This window comes from Octodon degus, unplaced genomic scaffold, assembly GCF_000260255.1.
Source record: "Octodon degus isolate 3935 unplaced genomic scaffold, OctDeg1.0 scaffold00140, whole genome shotgun sequence".
NCBI classification, from domain to species: domain Eukaryota; kingdom Metazoa; phylum Chordata; class Mammalia; order Rodentia; family Octodontidae; genus Octodon; species Octodon degus.
In genome coordinates, this window is record NW_004524716.1 from 4,348,591 (window position 1) to 4,374,637 (window position 26,047).

Genomic DNA, 26,047 nt, shown 5'->3' on the forward strand with positions numbered 1-26,047 from the left:
CTGCTGGACATGATGGTGCACACCTGTAATTCCAGCACTTGGGAGGCTGAGGCAGGAGGATTATTGAGTTAAGAGATCAGCCTGCGCTACAAAGTGAGAGGTCAACCTGAACTGCAAAGTGAGACCCTGTTTTAAAAACTCAAAAAACAAACAAAACAAAAACCAGTCATTTGGGGCTTGGGAGATAGCTCAATAGAATAAGCACTTGTCCGGCAAGTGCAAGGGCCTGAGTTCAATCCCCAGTTCCACAAAAAAAAGTCACCTGTAACAGGGCTTCAGTGAACAAGCTTTGTGAAGCATTGCTCCAGGACGAGCCCACTGGACCTGATCCAGGGAAGTAAAGGCAACCACAGGGCTCCTCACCTGTAATCCTAGCACTCAGGGTGGGTGAGGCAGGAGGAGCACAAGTTCAAGTCCTACTTGGGCAACTTTGTGAGACCCTGTCTCAGAACAAAAGGACCGGACATGTAACTCAGTGGTAGACTGCCCCTGGTTTGATTTCCAACATAACAAAGAATGAAGGAACAGACGAAAGAAAAAGAGAAGATCCTACTAGTCAGCAGCCTGTCCTCAGCACTACCTACAACACTATCTTAAAAACTGCAGTGCTATAACAAGGTTATCATTCGGCAGTCTCCTGCCTGTACTTCAGTGTGGGTTTATGGTATTTTTCCACTTGCTGGTCAAACCTCCTGGAAGAGAACCCTGAGTGGAAAAAGTTCACTGGAGTGAGAAGGTATTTTAGTGCCAGGTCTCTGGATTCAGCAGTGAGAAAAGCAGCAGCACTGCCCCTGGGAAATGGGGGAAAGTCATGATCCATCCAGGCACTTTGGTTTCCTGGGACTGTGGGGCCCTTATTGTCTCCCTTAGGTATCAAGGGGGACCCTAGGCCTAGTTCCTCTGTAGTTTCTGGACAAAGAAAGTCTTCATCTGAAGATCCCCGTGGGGCAGTCAACACAGTCACAGTCTTCTGGGACTCACAGAAAGGGATGTCTTCATCCCCTTTTCTGCCGCAGAGATCTGAGAACAACTGCTTCCTGACCCTCAAAGGATGGAAGGAGGACTGCTTTTGACAGTCTCTAGGCGAAGGAGAAAGGCTTTCCTTCTTGGTCTTTGAGTCTCTGTCAGCTTGAGATTTGTCATCATCTTCCTGAGGAGATTCAAACACAACACCTTGGATTCTGGGCCTCTTTAACCTCTTTTCTAACAGCCAGAGAAATGCTGGCTTCTCAGCGGAGGAGCTCATGTACTGTCGCACAGAGTCTGGGATCAAGGGAGTGGGGAGCAGGGGACTCAGACTACCCTGAAAGTTCCCACAGGGCTGTCGGCTGACGATGGGCACCACTCGGCACGGCTTCAGCGCTGCCACGAAGGCACAGAGCTCAGAGTAGGAGGAATGGTCAGAGTAGGGGACGATGTGGATGCCAGGGTGGGACCTGTGGATGCTCCGGCTTGTGGGAAGGATGGCAATGGTAGGCTGGGTCTGGTTCCAACGCAGCATGGCGGAACGGCAGATCTCCATGTGTTCCACAGCGTGGATGCGGCCGGCCTTCTCTTCCACCGTGAACACATCTGCCAGGCCCAGCAGCTGCACCAACTCCAGGCGCTGAGGACTCAATACCACCCAGGTCTGGAACTCCAGGGCCAGCTGCTCCAGCAGTGCCTCCTTTCCCAAGCTATAGAGCCCTGAATAATGTGAAAGGGGTTGGGGAAAGTAAAAGAAGAAAATGAGGCTGCTGGAGAATCCTAACGAAACATGCAGGATTCATGGGTCACTCCGGGAGTGTATTAGTGAAGCAATCGTACCTCAGCTGGGCTACATGAAGGAGGACAAGCAACAGGGACACGCAGAATCTACTCATTCACTCAGCTCAACAAAAAAAAGCATCTGCCAAGTATTAGGCACTGTGAGAATGAAAATAAATCTTTTAAACAATAAAAGAAGACCCAGCCCTCCAGGAATGCCATCTATTAGCTTTCCCAGAAAATGAGACCTACCCTGAAAATAAGCCCTAGCATTTTTTAAAAAAGAATAATCATAATATAAGCCCTGCCCCCCAAATAAGCCCCAGCGATTATGGTCATCAGCCAGCCAGACACATTTAGTATGTCTACTGTAACACATAATTCAATATATCATGTTGAACTACAAAATATTAATATATAAATATAAATAATGACAGTACTTCTTAAAATACACAATAAGCTATAATTATTTGGAAATACCCAAGTGGGAAACTGTGGATGAGAGACGAATGCCTATATAAACAGATGAACTCAAAACTTACTGCCAAGGATCAACTGGAATACAGATACAACAATCACATAACATGGGCACTGATAACGAACAGACGTGGCTATGTTGAATATGAATCTATGTAAATCAAGTGTATTATAACAGATGTACTTGTGTGAAGAGACAACGCACTGTGTGAAATACAGAGATGTTTTCAGATTTTTGTCTTATTGAGACAGGGTCTCACTCTGTAGTTCAGGGGGCCTTGAGCTCACTCTGTAGCCTGATCTGGTCTCAAACAAACAATGATCCTCCTGTCTCAGCTTCCTGAGTGCTGGGATTACGCATGTGAGCTATCACGCCAGGCTGTTTTCTGAATTTTGGTGCCTGAAATTTCTTGCTGCTTTTGTGTGGACCACCATTCTTTTTCTTCTTCTTTTTTGTTTTTGGTATTAAGAATCAAACTCAGTTAAAAAAAAATTAAAATAAATAGATTAAATAAAAATTTAATAATAATAATAATAATAACAATAATAAAAAGGCCAGCCAGATAGCTCAGAGGATTTTTTTTTAAATTTTTATTTATTATTTATTTATTTAATTTATTTATTTTTTTTTTGTGTGTGGCCAGTTCAGCCCACCAGGGGGCGGGGCTGGCTGGCATGTGGTGCTGGGGATTGAACCGTGGTCCCTGTGCTTTTGCTTAGCTTGTTCTAAGTAGATGCTTTAGACCACTGAGCCATCTCACCAGCCCAGCTCAGAGGATTAAAATGCCTGCTTAGCAGATGCAGGGACTGGGGTTCAATCTCTGGTGTGCGTGCTGGCCCTACCCTCTAGGCGTGCTGAGACGGTGATTGAGACTGGGCATGGTGGTGTGCTTGGGAGGCTGAAAACAGGAGGATCACTGAGTCTGATTTGTATAGTGAGATCCTGAAGACCCTGTACTAAATACATGAAAATCGACCAATCAATCAATCAATCAATCAGTCAAGCTAAGGACCTTTGCTTGCCAGGCAGGTGCTGTGCCACTGAGCTATACCCCTGGCCCTGGACCACCATTATTAATTGTCATCATTTCTATTGCCACCCTTGTCTCGTAAGTCTTTAATTAATACTTGATTTATGGAAACCTTATGAAAACCTAGCTTGCAAGAGGTCATGACTTGGGTGAAGAATTTATGGAATAAAATTATTGAAGCTATGTTGCCCATGCACCACAAGCAGGTTATGATGGTCAAGAAGGCTTATTTAAGGAGCACGCTACAGCTGGAGCTGAGAGACTGAAGCCAATAGTTCTACAGGGAATGGAGTTGCACGAAATTTAAGGCAGAATTTGAGGTCTTGGGGTTATGACGATGCTCTACAAGATTGTCGACATGACTGTATTTGAATAAATGTAGAGCTCTGTATATGAAAAAATAAGATATCCCCTGAAAATAAGCCTATTGTGACTTTTGGAGCAAAAATTAATGTAAGACCTGGCCTTATGTTGGGGGAGATATGGCCCATTCAGACCCAGAATGAGTGCTTTAAGGGCAATATTCAACATATACACACAGTGTGATAAGAGCACAAAAGAGTAGCCACCACTGATAGAATTAGGGAAAATTTCTCAAAAATAGCAGCTGAGCTAAGGCTTAAAAGGATGGATTAATCTTGGCAAGAGAAGTTATGCTGGAGAACATGTTATGAGGAGCCCCTTCAGTGTTCCTAAGGAAGAGACTGGTGAGAAGTGACATCAGAGACGTAAATCACTACTAGAGGGCATTGCATGTACTGCTGAGGAAGGGGATTTAATAGTAACAAGGGGAATACAGGCTGGGAAGATAGCTCGGCAGTCTAAGTGCCTGCCTGGCAAGCGCAAGGATCCAGGTTTGATTCCCAGTACCGCATGCCATGCCAGCCCTGCCCTGGCCCACTGAGCAGGCCACTGAAACCGGGCATGGTGGTGCACAGCTATCATCCTGGCACTGGGGAGGCTGAGACAGGAGGATCTGTGATTTCAAGGCCAGCCTGTACTATACTGTAAGACCCTCCCTCAAAAAACAGAACAAGACAAAATAGAAAAAGGAAATAGAGATGTGAATTTGGGTAATGGATATGGTGACAAACAGGAGGTTTTTATTTTACTTTTTAAATTAATTTATTTCTTTATACACATAACTGAAAGTGATAATTACAGTTTCTTAATACTTGTTCTTAGATGTTTTCTGCACTCTATTTCAAATCCTCAAATTGTGAACTCTTTAAAAAGAACATAATTTGTTTTATATCTACTTTACTCTGGAATATGGTTCAAATCTTCTGTCTTTAGGCACAAATTTAGCAGATCTCCTGTGCATCCCCATTTTCCTTGGCTCTAAGTCCTTACTGGACTCTAAACCCTCAAAGTCAGAGATCGTACTTCGTTAACTTCTCTATCCCACACCTACTGGCTACTTTGTACTAGTGGGGCTTACATATATTTGCCAAATTAATCAAGTCCTACCAAAGCACCCTCCTAGTCAGCCTTGGTCCTCTGAAAAATGTCTGCATTGAAAATTTCAAAAATGGTTAGGGCTGATATTTTCCCATGAGCAATTAAGCAATCCTGAGAGTAAGGAATACTTCTCAACCCAATTTGATAACCACCTTGGAAGGTGTATAACCTATTAAGTTATGCTTGTGATACATAATAATTCCATTGATCTTGGAGAAATGGCACAGATTGCATCTTCATTTTCTTTTACTTTCCCTATCCCTTCCCACCCTTCCATTATAATTTTTTTCAGCATTTTTATTTAACCTCATTTTGAAACTCCTTTCAGAGTTGACAACTTTTTTTTTGGTACCAGGGATCGAACTCAGGACCTTGTGCTAGGCAGTTTGGTGCTTATGCCTCTGAGCCATCTCCCCAGTTCAAGAGTTATGCCTTTTTAAAGTATTCATAATCGTTCCTTTGTGTGGACTTATAATTTTGGAAACAACAAAAAACAAAACACCACCTAGAACTGAATGTTATATTTTTAAAAACAAAAAATGACTTTCACAAACTAACTCTCAAAAAGACAACTCCAAAAGAATCTCCAGTTTTTTAAACTGTACAGGTAAGTGTATCCAAGGCCTTCACACTGAGCTACACCCCCAGTCCTTTTTACTTTAAGATAGGGATTTTTTTACTTTATTTATCCTTTCCACCTTTCTTTTTTTACATGGTACCAGGGATCGAACTCTGGACCTTGTGCTTGCCAGGCAGGAAGTTAGGCTGCTGAGCTATATCCTTGGCCCTTAAATCATTATTGCTTTGTTTTTATTTTTGTCTTTTTGAGTCAGGATCTTGCAATGCAGTTCAGGCTGGCCTTGAGCTCACTTTGTAGCCCAGGCTGGTCTCAAACTCTCAGGGATCCTTTTGCTTCAGCCTGCCAGTGGTGGAGTGCTGGGATTATAGACGTGCACCACCACACCTGGCTTAAACACAGGGTCTTGCTAAGTCACTAAATTAACCAGGCTGTGCTCAACCTTGCAATTCTCCCATTCATCCTTCCAGACTTAAATCACAGGACTGCACCACCATGTCTGCTTTCCCAAAATGTTCCTTACTATTGTGGAATCAGTACAAAAAGCAAACAGCTGGCTTTTGTTGTTATTTATGTATTTGGTATAGGGTCTCATTACACAGCTTGGACTCCTGAAACAGCTGTTTTCTTAGTGTATCTAATTTAAAGCATAACACTCATCTTTGTTCTGATAAATTTCATTCATTCTTATAACAATTTACTGAATAGTTCTGGGTCAGGAAGTAATTAACATGAGAATTTAACCACAACAAAGCACAGACTTTTGTCATGGTGAACTTATATTCTACCATGGGGAGACAGACAAAAAGTAAACACAACCAAGATGTCAATTGTGGAATACACTCTAGGGTGACAGTAACAGTAATGACTCTCTTCTACTTAAAACTCTTCAGCAAGTCCTCCCTGGGTTTAGGACCAAGTTCTTGGCAGCAAGCTGAAAGCCAGCCCCTTCTGCTTCCCAGCCTATTGTGCACCTGTCACACTGGATGCCACTTCTCCGCCTCACAAAAACACAAAGCTTCCTCCTACTTCCATCTATAAAGTCACAGAGTTTACATCTGTGTCTGTACATGTACACACCTGGGGAAGTACAGGACAGTCAGTAAATAAACAACAACAAAACAAAAATGTATAAAGCTAGGTGTCGGGGCCAGGGAGATAGCTCTGTAGAATAAGTGCTTCCCTGGCAAGCGCGAGGACCTGAGTTCAATCCCTGGTTCTGCAAAAAAAAAAAAAAAAAAAAAAAGCTGGGTGTCATGACACATACCTATAATTCTAGCATTTGGAAGGCTAAGACAGGACAATCCAGAGTTTAAAGCTAGCCTGGACTACATAGCAAGATTCTCTCATAAACAAATACATAAATAAGTAAATAGCTGGACATGGTGGTGTATGCCTGTAATCCAAGCACTCAGAGGCTGATGCAGGAGAACTCTTAGGGCTCAGTGAGTTCAGAGCCATCTGGAACTACATATTGGGACCCTGTCTTGACGTCTGCCCCCCATAAATAAATATAAAGACTACAGGGAGATGATAAGTACTACAAAAGACGAAAAGGTTAGAATGACACAGGGAGTCAGGAACTGGAAATGTAGAAGTGAGGATGGTGGTCAGGCTACAATTTTTTAAATAAGGTGGTCAGGGTAGGTTTTATGGAGAAAAGAGATGCACAAAGAATTGGAAGATGTAATAACCCTCAATGAACCAGATTAGCTAGCTACTGGTGAGAAAAAAAAGGAAATAAACTCACCTATCTTTATGTTATGTTGTGGGTGCCTTCGAATGAGCTGGATAATTTGTTGCGCAGCTTCTTGTCGGGAAGGAAGAACCAGGGCTGGGTTGCAATTGGTATTGTCTAAATATAAAGTATGGATCTGCTTCCCTACTGCCAGGGCTGGCTCCTTTAGCATAGATGGTGTATATCGAAAATCACCTGGAAGAATATTTCAGGGGGAGGCAGAGGGTCAGAGACAAGATTGGAAAAAAAAAAAGTCTCTCCCATCTCCAACAATGATAGTTATTTGCTTTGTGATCTGTAGAAAAACTATTATGTTGTGGGGCACTGTGGGGCATGCCTGTAATCACAGCACTCTGGAGGCTGAGGCAGGAGGATCACTGTGAATTCGAGATCAGCCTGGGCTACAAAGTGAGCTCAAGGCCAGCCTGAACTGCACTGTGAGAGCCTGCCTCAAAAGACAAAAATGCATGCAATACAGTTTCTTTGTGGAAATGTATTCAATCTGCTCCTGTTTTTAATTCACACTCTGTACAAGGTTTGGACAGTCAGCAACAGGAAATCAGTTGAAAAGGATCACTGTGCTTCTCTGGGGTGCAGACAGAAGGGCTTCAGACTTCTTCTATGAGTGAAGGCTGCTCAGAGTTGCACCTTAACTGGAAAGTGGGAGGGAAGCCTTGCGAGGCCCACCTGTATAGAGGATGGTTCCAAAGTATCCTTCAAAGAGAAACATGACAGAACCAGGGCAGTGATTGGCATCAATGAGAGTTACAGTCATGGTCTCTCTTCCAGCTTCATCTAGAGGCAACACATGGCTCTCGCCAACTTCCAGGGCTCGGATCCACTGTTTAGAGACCTGGGAAAACAGCTGGTTATCCCAGTGGCCACGGACACCCACCCTGCAGGGTCAGGAAGTTTACCTTTCTTTTCTGGCTCCCTATCCCAACCTTTATTCAGCTTTCAATTAAATTTTTGAAAACAGTCTCAACTTTTTTCCTGATCATAATAATCCCTTGGAAGCAATGGTTTTAAAAAGTTGTGGCCTGATTCTTAGGCCCGACAACAACCATATTTACTGAGTGTGGGATGGGGGGGTGGGGTGGCGGTGAACAAGGGCTGAGAATCTAAATTTATTCAACACATTGGATGAATTCCATTTAGCGCTAGGGTTCAACCCGAAGGCTTTGCACAGGCTAGGCAAGCATTCTTCCACTATGTCACACCCCCAGCCTAAATGGATTTTTTAAGGCAAATTTGAGAAACACTGTTCTAAGGGTAAGTGAGGAGGGATAATTCTCCCGGCTAAACTCAGTGATCTTCCCAGCGCAGCGCTAAAACACCTCCAGTAGGTCGGTTGGAAGTCACACTCCTATTCTGAGCTAAAGATGCAAGTCCCGGCTCAAGCAGTTTCTGGATCTGTCAAAGCCCATCCTCCCAGAGCCCACTCGGTGACTCCAGGACACAGCCTGTAAGTTCCCACTCGAACGTCGGGCCCGCTCTCCAAGGCCCACTGAGGCCGGTACCTGCAAGTGACGACGCAGGAGGTGGGCCGAGACTGGGGAGCAGTAGAGGGGTCGGGCCCACGTGCTGGACAGGCCCACCGTGTGGTCCGAGTGCATGTGCGTCAGGAAGAAGAGCCGCGCGGCCCCAGCCCGGCGCAAGCTCCAGAAGTCCACAGCAATGGGCGTGTGGGGGATCAGGACCCCGTTCATGGTGGCGCCGTTGGAGTCACCGGTGGGATCTCCGCGGGGCCGGGGCTTCCGCGTGAAGATTCCACAACGGCGCCCCAGGAAACATGCCGGGGCAAGAACCAGACTAGGGAGCTCCCAAGGAAAGCCAGCTCAGCAGCGGACTAAAGCGCTAGGTGGGCAGGGAGGAGGAAGCGGCCGGCCCCGGGCGGCCGGCGGCGGCTGAACCGCGCCTCGCGGAAGGCGCCCACTCCGCGCCACTCCCACCGCGCGGGCAGCGCAGGCCGAGCCGGCAGTCAAAGCGCGCGCTGCTGGGCGGAGACAGGCGCGAGTAGCCGATCCCCGATCGCCCGCCGCAGCGCCTCCGGATTGCGCGGCTGCGCCCCGAGGTGAGCGATTGGGGGAAGGGCACCCTAAGGTCGAGGCCTGGGCCGAGCCCCACGGTGGCAGCGAGGGTGGCAGCGGTGGCGAGAGGGCTCTCGGCGAGCGGGCGGGACTTCCGCCGAAAGCGCGATTGGGCCCCTCGGTGACTGCGGCTGCTCCGGGCGGCGGAAAGGCTGGCCCGGGAGAGGGAGGGGTCCGTGGGCTGCCGGCGGCCGGGTGGGAAGTCCGCGCGGGGCTGAGCGCCCGCGAGCTCTGTGGGCGGGGCGAGCAGCCCGCCGGTCTAAATTTAGGGTCTGCAGGGCTCCGCCGAAAAGAGGGGGTAAAGTGTGGGTGTCGGAGCGAACAGATTCCGGCCCTGAAGGACCCCGGGCTGCGGCGAGAGCGCGCCTCTGGCCTTTTCGCTGACCCGCATTTCCTTTACCCAGGCTCCGCCTCGGGACCAGAAGGAGCCTGCGAGCTGCCCAGGATCTGTGGGGGCTGCCCCGTGACCGTGGGAGAGGATGCCGTACCTCGGCTCGGAGGACGTGGTGAAGGAGCTGAAGAAGGCTCTGTGTAACCCTCACATTCAGGCTGATAGGTTGCGCTACCGGAACGTCATCCAGCGAGTGATTAGGTATCGCCCGCCTGGCTTAGCGTCCCCCCCCCCCCGACCCCCGCCCGCCTTGCAGTTTCCATCAGCTCTGCACCCCAAGACAGCAGATGAACTTTCCCACCAGGTCTTAGCCTGCTCCTCCGAGAGGCTATCTCGGGCTCTCTTGTGGAATCTTTTACTCACTTGAGTGGTTTCCTTTATGTCAAGAGCTGGAACAATTGCACACAGTGCTGACTCTTGGATCTATGATATTATCTAGCATAGATCTCTGTTTGTAGCTTCAGACCCATAAATCCTGCTGTCTGCTTGGCATTGTCACCTGGATAGTTCATCAAAGGTACAGCAAAAATAGTACCAGCGTTTTGCCCTCCTCCCCAAACCTGTTCTTCCGCTTGTGTTGGTGTTGCCCAATGTCACCCAGCCAGCCTTCTAAGCATGCCAGTCAGCCCTGATGACACCTGATCCTTCACTTCTCACGTCAGATGGTATGAGTAATTCCAGATATCCTCTCATTTTTTTATCCGCTCTTTTTTTTTGGCACTTTTGGTTCATACTTAAAGCCAACTGGTAGCTTAATAGTAGGTCACCGTGCCTGTAGAATTCATTTAGAATTTTTCCATTACTTAGATCTGAATACACAACTTGTGCTTATAACCCTTGAGCCTTGAGGTGCAGTATTATTTATTTATTTATTTGTTTATTTTATTTATTTATTTTGAGGCAGGGTCTGGCTACATAGTTCAGGCTGGACTTAAACTCACTGTGTAACTCTGGCTGACCTGGAACTCACAGCAGATCTCCAGCCTTAGCCTCCTGAGTGCTGAGCTCATAGGTGTGCACACCCTGCCTGGCTGATGTGCCTTTTTTTTTTTAAATGCAATTCCTCAATTGATTCTGATTTCAGTTGGGTGAGATGGAACATAGGATTCTGTGCCTTTAACAAACACCTCATTAGAATTTAGATTCACAATTTGAGAAACAGTAATCCACAAAATACAGTCCAAACTTCTTACCCTTCATCCTAGGATCACACTGTTAATTCAGCTGCCTGTAAATTCTCAAAAGAATGTTCTCTTCTTGCATCTACAGGCCTAATAGCATACATCATTAACTGTCACATCTGCTTGGTAAGCTTCCTGGTCATTCAGTGAAAGTATTACTGATGTGAAGAAATATTTTTTGATTTCTCTGGGGGGTTGGCCCTTTGGGTCCCCACTATATCTGGGACATTACCCCTGATTAAATACTTACCTAGTGTATTGTAATTTGTGGTGTTCTTCTCTGGCTCTTTAATTAAGTTCCTAGAGATCTGGGACTCTATTCTTCAGGATTATTTCTCCAAGCATATTTTTGGAATGTGAAAAGTGAATTTCATTGAGATGCGCTGGGGATTCAACAAGTGGTGAACAAATAAAAGAAGAGAATTTATTACATGCTTGTGGTGTTTAGTATTGTGTCCTGTAATAGACAGGATAGACCTAGTTGCACCCCTATAAGAGATCCCAAGCTAATTAGATAAGTGGAGCATGTATAAGTAAATGTTCTTCCATCATAGGTTGAAGGTGTTGTATTTTATTTCTTCTTGCATTGTCTTTCGGTTTCAGGCACATGACTCAGGGCTTGGACATGTCTGGTGTTTTCATGGAAATGGTGAAGGCCAGTGCCACTGTAGATATTGTGCAGAAGAAGTTGGTTTATCTGTACATGTGCACGTATGCACCTCTGAAGCCAGACCTAGCTCTCCTGGCCATCAATACACTGTGCAAAGACTGCTCGGACCCTAACCCGATGGTGCGAGGGTTGGCGCTGCGGAGCATGTGCAGCCTCAGGTGAGCACCCTCTGCCCTGCCTGCTCTTCAATGATGAAGGTTTCCAATGACGACAATTTAAGCTCCTTAATATTGAGGAAAACACTTTTGTACATGAACTCAGATTTTTAGCCATTATTTTGGCTTAGTAGACTGTATCATGTGGTTTTGGGGTTTTTTCTTGTTTTTTAAATTTATTTTAGTTAGTACATGTTTGTAATATATAGCGATTATATTCATCATGGGGAATTGCTGTATGTACAGAGACATCTTAAGTTTTCTTTACATCCCTTTTTCATCTTCTCTTATATGGTGCTATTAAAAGGAACATTCTTTTTTCACTCTTGATAGAATAGTCCTTGGTTTTGTTTAAAGATTTTTAACCAGTTACTACTATAGCAATTTTTTTTTAATTTTTATTTATTTATGTGTGTGTGTGTGTGTGTGTGTGTGTGTGTGCGTGTGTCCGTCCAGCTCAGTCCACCAGGGGGCGGGGCTGGCTGGCATGTGGTGCTGGGGGATTGAACCGTGGTCCCTGTGCTTTGCGAAGCTTGTTCTAAGTAGGTGCTTTAGACCACTGAGCCATCTCACCAGCCCCTACTATAGCAATTTTTGATGCCTATGCAGTGTTATTCCATATGAAAAGGCAAGTGATGGTCTTTAAAGTGTAATAGAGGCTTTTTGCTAAGTCCTTGTGATCTGATAGATGTCCATTCACAAATCTATTGAATACTCTTGCTATATGCAGAGGATCTTAATTATGTTAAAACCAGCATTTCAGGATCTGACTGACTCCAGGGTCTGTTGCTTAGGATGCCTGGTGTGCAGGAATATACCCAGCAGCCTATTCTCAATGGTCTGCGTGATAAGGCTTCCTATGTCAGGAGAGTGGCAGTGCTTGGCTGTGCCAAAATGCATAACCTTCACGGAGACTCAGAAGTGGGTGAGTTCAATGTAATCCACTATGGTCAGTATTTACTCATGCCTTCATTATGTATCTGACTTTGTAAAAAGATATTGTTTGTAGCTTTGGTAGAAAATAGTACTGTGGCTTCATTTTGAATGTCACTAAGTAGGATACTAGGTTTGACATTTTCTGAGATTAGAGAAGTCCTTTTTGGGGGGCCCAAGTAAAATTCTTTCCATTAGAACAGCCTGGAGACAGCAAAGTTTCACTTTGTGCTTTTTTCTTTCAGTCATTTTTTGTTTTTAATTTCAATGTTCTTATCTTTTTCTCCACCTCAGTCTATGTGAAGGTAAGGTCCTACACTCTGTTATTGCTTTTAATTTTTTTTTTTTTTTGTAGCAGAGAAGTTACCTTTGTTTGCCTGGGACTATTTCTCGGGTTCTATCTCTGTAACTCTGAAGCTTTTCTTTATCTGAGATCTTTACTCTTCTTTATAGATGGTGCCTTGGTACATGAGTTATACAGCTTACTTCGGGACCAAGATCCAATTGTGGTTGTGAACTGCTTAAGGTCTCTAGAGGAAATTCTGAAACATGAAGGAGGAGTTGTCATCAATAAGCCCATCGCTCACCATCTCTTAAATCGGTTTGAATGCCTCAATGCTCTTTTTATTATGGTCTCTGTATCCTGGTAGGATCTTGTTGACATGTTGAATTAAGGAGAAGTGTTGGGCAGCTTGTCTAGGGTAGAAAAGAATGTTAACCAATTACTTAACATTTTTACATTTCATTGAGAGAATTTCTTTTATTTGCCTGAGTTTCTTTTAATATATAGAAATGGCAGAAACATTCTGCGGGGATAGGATATTCCCCTGCAGTTTTAATTAAACCATATATGGTTTCTTAAACTGTAGAGAATCTGGATCCAGTGTATGCTCATCATATGTAAACACATCTTGGAATTTAAAGGCTATTTTGTGTTGATTTTGCATAGTATGTCAAAAGAATTATTTGGTTATAGTATTTCCTATTTTTAAGAATTCTCACCTTGTGGCAAACAGCTGCCCGACACATGACTGTAGCATAGAGGCGGTCCTAATTTCGTTGGTGAAATAGTGTTTTTGTTTTCTTTCTTGGATAGAATGTCGAAATTGGACCAGTGGGGCCAGGCTGAGGTGCTGACCTTTCTGCTCCGTTACCAGCCCCGCAGTGAGGAGGAACTGTTTGACATTCTCAATCTGTTGGATAGCTTTCTCAAAAGTAGCAGTCCAGGTGTGGTCATAGGAGCCACCAAACTCTTTCTGATTCTGGCAAAAAAGTTCCCCCATGTACAGACTGATGTGCTTATGAGAGTCAAGGGACCTTTGCTAGCTGCTTGTTCTTCCGAGAGCAGGGAGCTCTGTTTTGTTGCTCTCTGTCATGTGCGCCAGATCTTGCACAGTTTGCCAGGGCACTTTAGCAGCCACTACAAAAAGTTCTTTTGCTCCTACTGGGAGCCTCACTATATCAAGCTGCAGAAGGTGGAGGTGCTGTGTGAGCTGGTGAACGATGAGAACGTGCAGCAGGTGCTTGAGGAGCTGAGAGGGTACTGCACTGATGTGTCCGTTGACTTTGCGCAGGCTGCCATCTTTGCCATCGGTAGGTACCTGCTGCTTTTCCTTCCTGCCTTCCTAGAGCAGTTAACTGGAAAGCTATAATTAGAGAAAGTGTAGAGGGCAAAAAAGGAATCATGTTTCAGAGATGAAATACCATATTACAAAGAATTGGATCAGTGATTACAACATGGAGGAAAGATTTTTTGTTTTATCTTTTCCAAGATAGAAAATACATGTAATTCAAACTATACTACTTAAAATTTATAATGTCTGTCTTAATATGCAATGTCTTTTGTTGTCTTCTATCCCAAATGCTTTCTTTTTCTCCCCCCAGTGCTTTTTATACATCACCTTACCATAGTCACTTATGTGAGGCAGTCAAGAAAAGATGTTATTGACTTCATTTTGGGTTCTTGTTTTGGTTTCTTTCTTTCTTTCTTCTTCTTCTTCTTTTTTTTTTTTTTAATGGCAGAACTGGGGATTGAACTCAGAACCTTGCACTTGTCAAGCAGGCGCTTATTCTACTGAGCTATCTCCTTGGCCCCTGGGTTCTTGTTTTTTGAGAAAAAGTCTCACTATATAGTTCAAGCTGGCTTTGAACTCATTATGTAGCTCAGGCTGGCCTTGAACTCATGGCAATCCTACCTCAGGCTCTTGAATTGTGGGGTTACAGGCATGTGCTAGCACACCTGGCTTATTAACTTCATTTTGAAGACACAAAAAGATCATACAGCTTCTGAAGCAGGCCTAGAACCTAGCTGTCCTGATTCAAAATCCTGTGTCAGTTCAACAGACATTTATTATGACCTTTGTGTAGACTCAACACAGAATAATTCCTAAATCTTGTAACTTAAAAGGCTGGCGTGACTCAAAAATGAAAGCAGCTGGGGAGTTGTTTTTGAGGGCTTTAAGGAGGAAGAGCCCTTGTATTTGAAATAAAGTATGGTTATGAGGCGCAGAGAAGAGAAAGGCAAGAGGAGAGAACAAATCCTGTGGTAGATGGGCTGCTGCCAAGTTTCCCCAGAAGAATATCCCTGTGTGGGTGTACTGTAGCAGAAAGGGTGCCTCAGCTCTGGCTCGTAAATGCCTTGTTTGATGGAAGATTCTTTTTCCATGAATATGTTTCAAATTTTTAGTGTCTATTGAATTTGTGTTTTTATCAGTTGCCATTAGATTCTTATTTTATTGAGTAACGAATGGTTTGGTTTTGTTTGTTGTGTTTTGGGTATCTCTGATTGTCTTTGTCTTTGATAGGAAATGATTTTCACGTGAAATGCTCCTATCTGACTGAACAGTTCTTTACCTTTCTTTCCTCCATAGGAGGCATTGCCAGGACTTACACAGATCAGTGTGTGCAGATTCTCACAGAGTTGCTGGGGCTCCAACAAGAGCACATTACCACAGGTAATGAATAGCTTTCTAGAGTTCCTTTTGTTCCTGGCCTGTGGGGTAGTTGCTCACAAATTTTTTGTTCAGTGAATAATATAAAGTTTTAATCTTTTCTTTGCATTATCATCTGATGCTATCAGAGAAATATAGGATTTGTAGATGTAGTAGGGTAGAGTCTTCAGGCTCTCGTGAGTTGACAGGCCATATGATAGATAATGAAGGTACAGGATGACTGTGCTTGTTATCTCCCCATCTTTAGCCCCTGCCTTTTTTCCCTCTGTCACAGTTTATTCTAGGCAGTTGCTTCTGGGCCTAGAACTTGGGTGAGGCAAGTACATTGCCTACCGTGCAAAATTTAGGAAGGTACTCACTGTTAGTGTCACACAGTTAACACTGTTTAAATTAAATTTTGCATCCTCAACACCTAATGTGCCTCAGTACATTCATTCCCAGTCCTGGTGGCTGATATACACTGTCTTCTGGGTGTGATTCAACAGCAGTACTGTGCATCATATTTGCAAAAAGCCTTATATTTTATAAAGAGGTTTTTCATATGTTAATTCATTTATGTCCTCATCAATCTGGTAAGAGTAACATTTAGGCAAGAAATTAGTGTACAGCTCGTACATTTCTGAGGTAATCAGTTGACCATCCATCAAAACCTGTTTTACAGAAATTCACCCCGAAATCTAGTCTGAATGCATGATTCTTCTTAAGATTCCTTCCTGCATGGAGGCTCTAATCCTGTCCTCTTGTGTCATGGGATGTATTGTAGTGGTGGTGCAGACTTTCCGAGACCTGGTTTGGTTGTGTCCTCAGTGTACTGAAGCTGTATGTCAGGCCCTGCCCGGCTGTGAGGAGAACATTCAAGACAGTGAGGTAGAATATTATTCTCTTTTGTTTGCAGGCAGATGGGGAATGTTAGGATCTGGCCTTCTGAAATAGACTAATTTTTCTTTGTACTTTGTCCCTGAAGAGATTCTTATGATTGATTGCACCTTGGATTTTCTTTTGAATGTAAATGGCATATAAATGATAAGAACAGGATTTATGTATATTTTTATGATAAATTCTTTGATACCATTGGCCTCCTGAACTACTTTGAGTCAGAGATCAAGACCATGAAGTTTTCAGCTAGAATGAGAATCTGAATCTTCCATCTGGGGAAGTTTTGCAAAAATTTGGGTTTCACCTAAAATCTCCTCAATTAAATATTAAGGGATGATGGACTTTCCATTTTTAAAACACTTCACAGATGGCTTCAGTGTGTAGCCTAGTGTAATAACTACTTTCATGAAGGCTTTAGACAAATTCATTCAGCAGCTTCTGCTGAAACATGAAATCTCAAATTGGGCCAGAGGCCCCATAGCTGAAAAGGCCTTACTTATTGCTTACTCAGTGTAGGTTATGAATGCTTTGAGTTTCCTCTTGAGCATTAGAACTTCATTCCTGTTTGTTACAGAGAGTGTAGTTGTGGGTGGGGTTGGGCACATGGGTAATAATGCCAGTTGAAATAAATAATAAGATTGTATCTTTTGTGCTGGCACTAGGGGAAAAGCAAAACTAGTCATTCTTTACTGTCTCCTACATGGGGCAGCCAAGGCTTGAGCTCCTGTTCCTGTTCTTCTGTTCCTAGGGGAAACAGGCGCTTATTTGGCTACTTGGAGTCCATGGAGAAAAAATTCCCAATGCTCCTTATGTTTTAGAGGACTTTGTAGAAAATGTGAAGTCAGAGACATTTCCTGCTGTTAAGATGGAGCTCCTTACTGCACTGCTGCGCCTGTTCCTCTCACGCCCTGCCGAGTGCCAAGATGTGCTGGGGCGCCTGTTACATTACTGCATAGGTAGGCCTTTGAGAAGGATGTAGTGCTTGGTGTGATCCATAGTACAAATTCTCACAGCCTTCAGTATGTGGGACCTGAAAAGAACATATCAATACTTGCTAGATTTACCCCTTCTTTCATTGTTCTTTTCTCCTATTATGGTTAAAATAGGAGGAGTGTTTTGTTTTAATTAACTCAGTCTGTTGATTTATCCCAGAGGAAGAAAAGGATATGGCTGTACGGGACCGAGGTCTCTTCTACTATCGCCTCCTTTTACTTGGCATTGATGAAGTTAAGCGGATCCTGTGTAGCCCTAAATCAGACCCTTCTCTCGGGCTCTTGGAGGATCAGCCAGAAAGACCTGTGAATAGCTGGGCTTCAGACTTTAATACACTGGTGCCAGTGTATGGAAGAGCCCGTTGGGCGACTATATTTAAACACCAGGGGACAGAGCACTGTGGCCCAGAGCTTCCTCATTCTGCACCCTTTGCTACATCAGGTAAAAATAATTCTTTTGCTATACCATGTCATGGTAAATCTTTGTCTTTGGCAGTGAGTGGTAAGTAGAGTACTTTAGCTAAATCAAATATCAACTGTCACGCAAACTTGAAGCCTTTGTGAGCCAGAAAGAAGTTCATCATTGGTTATTTAAGCTGTTTACCAAAGGACAGAAATCACACTGTACTTTTAGGAATATAGATTAACAGTGTAATTCGTGCAAATTAAGAACTTCTCTTTGGGGGCCCGGGAGATGGCTCAGTGGAATAAGCGCTTCTCTGGCAAGCACAAGGGTCTGAGTTCAATCCTCGGTTCTGCAAAAAAAATAAAAAGAAGAACTTCTCTTATACAAGCTCTCTCACTCTTTTAGGACACCTGATCTCTGAAGAGAACAAGGAGAGAGCACAAGAACTCCCAGATTCCGAAGCGCTCATGCTGATCCCCAATTGCCAGCTTACTGCTGAATATTTTGAGAAAACTTGGCTTAGCCTTGAAGTGGCTCATCAGCAGGTGTTGCCTTGGCAGGGAGAAGTTCATCCCAGCACCCTCCAGATGGCTCTACAAGTAGTGAACATTCAGACCATTGCGCTGAGCAGGGTTGGGGCCCGGCCGTGGAAAGCCTACCTCGGTGCTCAGGATGCCTCTGGTTGTCTGTTCTTAGCAGAACTGCTGCTGGAGCCCGAGAACTCAGAAATGCAGATTTCTGTGAAACAAAGTGAGAAAAGGACTGAGACACTGACCAGGTTTTTCTCTGTTTTAGAAACTGTCATTGGAACAGTTGGAGACATGAAATCATAGCTGGTTCTTCCTGCTTTCCCCAAGGGAGGTGACTTGCTATCAGAATCTGTAGTTTTTCTTAGTAGAACTGCTTATAAACCCAGATGGAACCATATGCAAAGGAGAAGGAAATCTAGGAATCAGGATTCTTGTGTCTTTGTCCAAAGCTCACTAACTTACTCCCTTTGTGGCTTTGTGATTGACTGAGGTTTTCATTGGTGATGTTAGTAAGACATGGGGGTTAGGTTGAGGACAGGATTGGGAGGGTTTTTCCTAATTCCTTTTAGGGGTTGTGTTACTTATTAAAAGATCCATGCTGGTTGTAGAAACTGATGGGACCTACCTTTTTTTTTTTTTTTGTATTTTAGGGAAGGGTCTACAGGGTGTTCAGGGTCTCACTACTAGGTTGGACTCTAGTGATCGCCTATTTATAGCCTCCCAAGAGCTGGGATTACAGGTGCGTGCCACCACGCCCATTCTCCTACCCTATTCTTTAAGAAACAGTAACTGGCTGTTGTCATACTTCTAATCATGCTTTTAGACTAGGCTTTTGAGTGGTATTTACATACCTCTAGTGTGGCTCCTAAAGTGCCTCTTCAGTTTCATGTGTGACCACTCCCCAAGCACTCTGCCAGAAGCAAACCACGTTTTCCTCTCACACCTACCCTTTAACACCTGTTCTATTTTATTTCTTGTGTAGAACATTTCCTCACCCTTACATCTTCTTTAACAACTGGCATATCTGTCATTCTTCAGCTCAGTCTTGAGCTCTTTCAGGAAGTTTTGTGTGACCCTTCCTAGGGGTCTTACTCAAGCATCAAAGCTGTATCCCTAGCAGTACCAATTGTTTTCTTGTTGTTTGTCTTTTTATTTTATTCAAACCAACCCATTTCATACATTGAGACCCCTTATGGTAAGAACAAATTTAATAAAATATAAAGGACTAGTGAGATAGCTCAGCGGACTAAGTGCCTGCTTATGCAAGTGCAGGGACTAAGGCTCAATCCCTGCTACCACATGCCCCACTGGCCCTGCCCCTAGGCGTGCAGAGCAGGTGACCAAGTTCGGGTGTGGTGATGTGGTGGTGTGGTGGTGCACTTCTGTAATCCCAGCACTGGGAAGCTTGAAAACAGAAGGATCAGAATCCCTGCACAAGGGCTGGCCAGATAGCTTAGCAGACTACAGCACCTGCTTAGGCAGAGCGCAGTGGCAGGAGTTTGATCCCCGATGTGCCATGCTGCCTCCCTCCCCCGGGCACACTGAGACAGCAATTGAGACAGGATGTGGTGGCACGCTCCTATGATCCCAGCTCTAGGGAGGCAGAAAACAAGAGAATCACTATGAGACTGATCTATGTAGTGAGACCCTGTAGACCCTACAGATCTGTACAAAATACGTAAAAAGAAACCCTACACAAAACACATAAAACAATATAGATAGGATCTAACTATCCAGAAAGAGGAAAATAAAGTTACTAGCGAAGACCAACTGGGTCAGGGATAGGAAAATAACAGATGTTCAGGCTACATACAGGTCAACAAAGGTAAGATGGGCCTGGGGAGATGGCTCAGTGGAATAAGCACTTCCCTGGCAAGCGCAAGGGCCTGAGTTCAATCCTCTGTTCCGCCAAAAAAAAAAAAAAAAAGGTAAGGCTTCCAGTTGGCTCTATAAGTGAGTTGGGAGTTGGAAGGAAGGGAAATGATTATGTAATTGTTAACAGAAAGGAAGGACCACTCCAATTTTAAGTTTTTTTTAAAAGTTTCATGTAGGTGTCACAGAACGATATGTATAGGATTCTAAAGGAAGCCAGCAGAGGGTTTCACAGAATTGTTATTATGTTCATCAATAAAACCAGAGATCACAAATACCGATTTTAATTAGCGCATTTCTTTAAGGACTTAATATAACCTAAACATCTGGCCTTCATTATCCAGCTGAGTTTAAGGACTTCTATGTAGGTATGTAGGCTGCATGTCTTTTGGGGTGTTTTTGGTACTGGGTCTCCCTATGCAGCTCATACTCATAGTGATCCTCCTGTTTTCAGCCTCCTCAGTGTTGGGATTACAGGTGTGCGCCACCATGCCCGGACTCGGTGGCTAGCTCGGCGTGCCCAGGGGTGGGGCCTGCGCAGCATGTGCCGGGGATCAATCCCTGTCTCTGCACTTGCCTGCTTTCTTGCACTTGCCTACGCAGGCACTTAGTCTGCTGAGCTATTTTGTAGGCCCTTAAGATGAATGTTTTTCAGTTATATTTTCATCTATCCTTAAAGTAGATTCCTCGTAACAGATAACAGACAGCCAGGGAGAAGGCTCAGTGGAATAAGCGCTTCCCTGGCAAGCGCAAGAGCCTGAGTTCAATCCTCTGTTCCGCCAAAAAAAAAAAAAACAAACAAACAGATAACAGACAATATTAAATTGTCTAGAAGAACCTGGGTTTTGGGGGCATTTAAGAAAATATTTATGTGGTATAGGGTCTCACTATGCAGCTTGGACTCATGTGATCCTCCTGTCTCAGCCTCCCCAGTGCTGGTATTATAGGCATGTGTCACCACACCTGGTTTTGGTGGCCAGCATAGCATGCAGTACTGGGGATCAAACTGAGGTCCTTGCGCTTGCCAGGCAGGTACTTAGACCACCGAACTATCTCCCCAGCCTTATGGGTTGTTTATTACAGGGTCTCTCTGACTGGAGAATTCTAACTACCATATTGCTCAGTAAATATTGAATACATGGCTATAATTAGATTCTGATAGTGTTCTGAGATTGGTGTTTTGAAATACATTTTTATTGTATCAGCTGTACAGAAAGTAATAGAATTTTATCTAGACTAGGATTGTTTTTTTCTTTTTTTAGTACAGGGTCTACAGGGTCTCACTACATAGATAGGACTTGCAGTGATTCTCCTCTATTCAGCCTCCCAAGAACTGGGATTACAGGCTCACACCACCATGCCCAGTCTCAATCACCATCTCAGTGTGCCCTCAGGGCAGGGCTGATACAGCAGGCCCAGGGATCAAAACCCTGGCCACTGTGCTTTGCCTGAGCAGGCGCTTTAATCCGTTAAGGTATCTGGCCAGCTTCTAGACCAGGAACTCTTAAAAGTGGCAGTATTGATATTTGGTGAAAGTATATACTTTGCTATGCGAGGCTTTTCTGTGCACTGCAGGATTATTGTCAGCAGTATCTCAGACCTCAGCCTGGTGGATGCCAGTGGACACCACAGTTGATGTAATTTAAAATGTCTTCAGACATTTCCAGTGGACCCATTGCCCCTATTTGAAAACCACTGAGACTGTCCTTAGGAACTGCAAAGGGAGAGAATAGAACAGCTTTAGAATTTCTTTTTCCACCAAGCGTGGTGCTACATGCCTGTAATCCTAACACTCTGGGAGACTGAGGCAAGAGGATGGCAAATTCAAGCCCATACTCTGTCCTGTGGCCTTGTACCATTGATTATGCAAGATAATACAAAGGAGTGGAGATTAGGTTCCACAGATAGCATTAAGCCATCAGCATAGCAATAGTGAACAGCTAAGGAAGGTGGTTTATTATTGTGGAGAGAGAAGACAGATCTGGCTTTAAATTTCTATTCTGCCACTTACTGGCCAGTGAATTTAGGTGAACATTTAATACCAATTGGGTGGTGTGCTATATGCTTTTTTTCTTTTTTATCACTGGAAATTGAACTCAGGGTCTTCTCACTGAGCTACATCTCTAAGCCTTTTTTATTTTAAAAAAGAATCTTAAAAAAATACATTAAAAAAGAATCTTGGGGCTGGGGAGATAGCTCAGTTGAATAAGTGCTTCCCCGGCAAGTGCAAGGGCCTGAGTTCAAGCCCTGGCTCCACAAAAAAGAAAAAGAAAAAAACCAAAAAACCCGAAACAAACAAAACTAAAAAAAAAAAAAAAAAGAATCTTGCTAAGCCCCCCAGGATATCTTCATACTTGCCAGCTTCCTGACTGAGTCTTCCAAAGAGCTGGGAGAGGGCCAGGGGTTTAGTTCAGTGGCACAGCACCTGCCTGGCAAGCATGAGGTTGTGAGTTTGATTCCTGGTACCAGAAAAATAAGATTTCCATACCTGGGAGTATAAGTGTGTGTACTATATTTGGCTTTATTGTTTGTTCTTGCTTGGGGGTATATAAGCAAGGTATTCTTCAGACCCCTAAATTGTCAGTGACTGTTGTGTAAAAAGGAATTCTTTTACTGAGTAGACTTTGTAATCTAATTTATCAATATACTTGATATAAGGAAAACTCAAACAAGCACCATGAAAGGTAATTGCTTTTCTTAGTTGGGAACACACAGACCTACACAGTTCTTTCATTGCATACCCTTAGGCATGTATTAAAAACAATTTAGAAACACAATCTTCTGCTTAGGCAAGCACAGGGACTGGGGTTCAATCCCGGCACCACATGCCTCGCTGGGGTGTGCTTAACCAGGCACTGAGACCAGGCATGGTAGCTCACACTTGTAATCCCAGCACTGAGGAGGCTGAAAATAGGAGGATCGCTAGAGTCCAAACTGCATGGTGAGACCCTGTACCAAAACATTAAAAAAAAAAAAAAATAGTCTTCAAAATTCTGACAGCTCCTCTGATATTAGAGATCTGGAAACTACATGGTAGTAACTGAAGTTTCAGCCCTTTAGAGAGAATAAGTGATAGGTGATGAAAAATGAAAATGTCCCATAGCTACAAAGGAACTTAATTTTTATTCTGGGCCTAAAAGCTATTTATGATCATTTTTAGAAATTAATAATCTTGGGAGGCTGTAAACAGGAAGATCACTATGAGTCTGATCTACACAGTGAGACCCTGTAACCCTATCCTAAATTTAAAAAAAACAACAAAAAAATCTAATACTCTTTTTCCTGGTTATGCTGGTGCATGCCTGTGATCCCAGCACCTGGGAGGCTGAGGTACGATTGCTGGTTTGGGACAAGTCTGGGTTATATAGTGAAACCCTGTCTCAAAAAACAACCCAAACATTTTTAAATGAGGAATTTTGCCCAGGCATAATGGCACACACCTCTAATCCCACCTTCTGGGAGGCCATGGCAAGAGGATTATCATGAGTTCAAGGCCATCCTGGCCTACATAGTGAGTTCAAGCCCCACTTCAACTATATAGCAAGATGGCATTTCACCCCCCATCCCAATTTTTTTTCTTTTTTGTCTTTTTGAGATAGGGTCTCACCATGCAGTTCAGGTTGGCCTTGAGCTCCCTTTGTAGCCTAGGCTGGCCCTGAACTCACAACAGTCTTCCTGCCTCAGTCTCCTGAGTGCTGAGATTATAGGTATGCACCAGCACACCCAACTAAAATCTTTCTTTGATTCACAGCAAAATTGAGAAGAAAGTACAGAGATTGCCCTTGTGTCTGTGTGCTCTGTCTCCATCGATGTATGGGCTTCCCTCATTAACATCCCCAACCAAAGTGATGCATTTGTTACAACTGGTGAACTTACTTCAGTTATCTATCACCTAAAGTACAGTCATGTAAGTGCTATGTGTAATGTAATGCTTTAATAAGTGATTTCTTTTTTATGCTTAGTAATAATTCATTGTCAGTATATATCACAGTTTATCCATTCATCTGATGGGCATCTTGGTTGGCTCCACATTTGGAGAATTATGAATGAACCTTTCTTAAATGTCCATGTGCAAGTTTTTGGGCAGTCATAAATTTTCATCCTTTTAGGTAAATACTAAGGCGTACAGTTATTAGATTTTATAGTAAAGCAATTGCTTTATCTCTAGCTGTATACAAAACTGCCAAATTAGCTGGGTGTGGTAGTACACACCTGTAATACTAGCACTGTAAGAGGCTAAGGTAGGAGAATCATAAGTTTGAGCCCTATTTGGACTGTTTAGCAAGACCTTGTCTCAAAATAAGAAATAAAGGGCTGGGATGCAGCTTGGAGTGAAGGCTCTGTGTTCAATCTCTAGTACCAAAAACCAAAACAAAAAAAACCAAAACTGCCAATTGTCTTGCAAAGTGGTTGTGCTGTTTTACATTCCTTCCAGCAATGAAGGAGAGTTCCTGTTGCTCTAAATCCTTACCAGCCTTTGGTATCATCAGAGATCTGGATTTTGTTCATTCTAACAAGTGTGTAATAGTCATTTTTTTTAAAGATTAGTTTTGATTATTTCTCAAGAAATTCCATTCTAGCGGGGCATCATAGCACATGCCTATGATCCCAGCCCTTGGGAGGCTGGGGCAGGAGGATCTCTATGAGCTGCTGTCTCAGTTACTCTTCTCTCATTGCTGGGACAAATACCCAAAACCGAAAGTGAAGGAAGGAAACGTTTACTTAGCTCACAGTTATTGGAGGTTTCTGTCCATACTCGGCTGGCTCCAGGGTACAGTGGCACAAGGCAGAGAGCATCCAGTTCATGGTGGCAGAATGACAATGGCAACAGAGAGAATCTGTGTCTGTCTCTCTTACATTGCATTCAGGCTCTCTGTCCCAGGCTTGGGGAAGAGCACACACTCGTAATCCCAGCAGTACTAAAACCCATAATCCCAGCCTTGGATCACACATAATCCCAGTGGATCATGAGTTAATCAAGAAACTCTAGAGGTCCCCACCCCATGACTGCATGAGGCTTTGGGAGGACAACTAGACACAAACCATAACAGCCATATAGTGAGTTCAAGGCCAGCCTACGCAGCAAGACGCAGTCTGAAAAACAAAAAGCCATGTGGAACAACTGACTCACTGTTTATGTCTCTGGGTTTGCTATGGTAAGAAGGCAACCATCACAGTAAGTGACCAGTCCTGAAATCTCTTAAAACAACAGATAAGTTCAGTCCTTTAGGAAAAGGACTGTCACTGATTGGGATTGAAAGAAGCCCACTAACAAAGTAGATAAGGTCCTTGGCTCACAGGGCTAGGTTCTTTTATTTTGAGACGGTACTGGTATGTAATTCAGGTTGGCTCTAAACCCACCATATAGGCCAGCTGACTTTGAACTCAAAACCATTCTTCTGCCTTAGCCTTCTGAGTAGTGGGATTATAGGACTGTACCACCATTCCCAACTTCCTGGCTGAATTCTTGACTAGGTATCACAGAAAAGCACTTCAGGATGTGTCAATGAGAAGCATACAGCTATCAGTTAAAATAAAAAAGTAAACACTCAGCCAGGCATTATGTTTCACTCATACCTATAATCCCAGAACTCTGAGTTCATAAGGATCACAAATTCAAGCCCAGGCTGGGAAATTTGTTAATACTTGGTCCCAAAATAAACTATAAAAAGGATTGAGTATGTAGCTAAGCGGGAAACCCCTGGGCTCAAAGCTCAGCATTGCGAGACAGATGTATGCCCTCAACAAAGGGTGCAGTTCCTTGGGTGAGGTGCAGAATGGCCCAGGATAAGGGGTATTTATGTAGTTTGGGGGTATCCTTAAGACAGATGGCCTAAGGGGCTGGGGAGATAGCTCAGTGGAATAAGCGCTTGCCTGGCAAGTGCAAGGGCCTGAGTTCAATCCCTGGTTCTGCAAATAAATAATAAATAAATAGACAGATGGCCTGGAATGTTTATCTTTTTTTTTTTT

At 43.8% G+C, this 26,047-nt stretch overlaps 2 protein-coding genes across 9 annotated transcripts; one reads left to right on the forward strand and one right to left on the reverse strand.

Moving 5' to 3' along the window:
- Positions 1–250: 250 nt before the first annotated feature.
- Dclre1b (DNA cross-link repair 1B) lies at positions 251–9,956 on the reverse strand. Of its 3 annotated transcripts, none has more exons than XM_023701739.1 (4): positions 9,875–9,956; positions 7,718–7,883; positions 7,043–7,225; positions 251–1,686 (listed from the first exon to the last, which is right to left on the reverse strand). In XM_023701739.1, the coding sequence occupies exons 2-4, from the start codon at positions 7,803–7,805 to the stop codon at positions 623–625; spliced, it is 1,335 nt and encodes a 444-aa protein (XP_023557507.1). In that variant the 5' UTR covers positions 7,806–7,883; positions 9,875–9,956; the 3' UTR covers positions 251–622. The 3 variants fall into 3 exon arrangements, with proteins under 3 accessions (XP_023557507.1, XP_004641784.1, XP_023557508.1); XM_004641727.2 differs by lacking the exon at positions 9,875–9,956 and adding an exon at positions 8,551–8,966; XM_023701740.1 differs by lacking the exon at positions 9,875–9,956 and adding an exon at positions 8,494–8,643 and having other exon boundaries at positions 7,718–7,884.
- Positions 9,059–18,874, forward strand: Ap4b1 (adaptor related protein complex 4 beta 1 subunit). Of its 6 annotated transcripts, none has more exons than XM_023701735.1 (11): positions 9,059–9,104; positions 9,525–9,712; positions 11,296–11,520; positions 12,312–12,442; positions 12,904–13,051; positions 13,547–14,043; positions 15,321–15,404; positions 16,165–16,268; positions 17,026–17,233; positions 17,430–17,711; positions 18,081–18,517. In XM_023701735.1, the coding sequence occupies exons 2-11, from the start codon at positions 9,600–9,602 to the stop codon at positions 18,506–18,508; spliced, it is 2,220 nt and encodes a 739-aa protein (XP_023557503.1). In that variant the 5' UTR covers positions 9,059–9,104; positions 9,525–9,599; the 3' UTR covers positions 18,509–18,517. The 6 variants fall into 6 exon arrangements, with proteins under 6 accessions (XP_023557503.1, XP_023557506.1, XP_004641745.1 ...); XM_023701738.1 differs by lacking the exon at positions 9,059–9,104 and adding an exon at positions 9,116–9,241 and having other exon boundaries at positions 13,547–13,677; positions 18,081–18,874; XM_004641688.3 differs by lacking the exon at positions 9,059–9,104 and adding an exon at positions 9,116–9,241.
- The last annotated feature ends 7,173 nt before the right edge of the window (positions 18,875–26,047 follow it).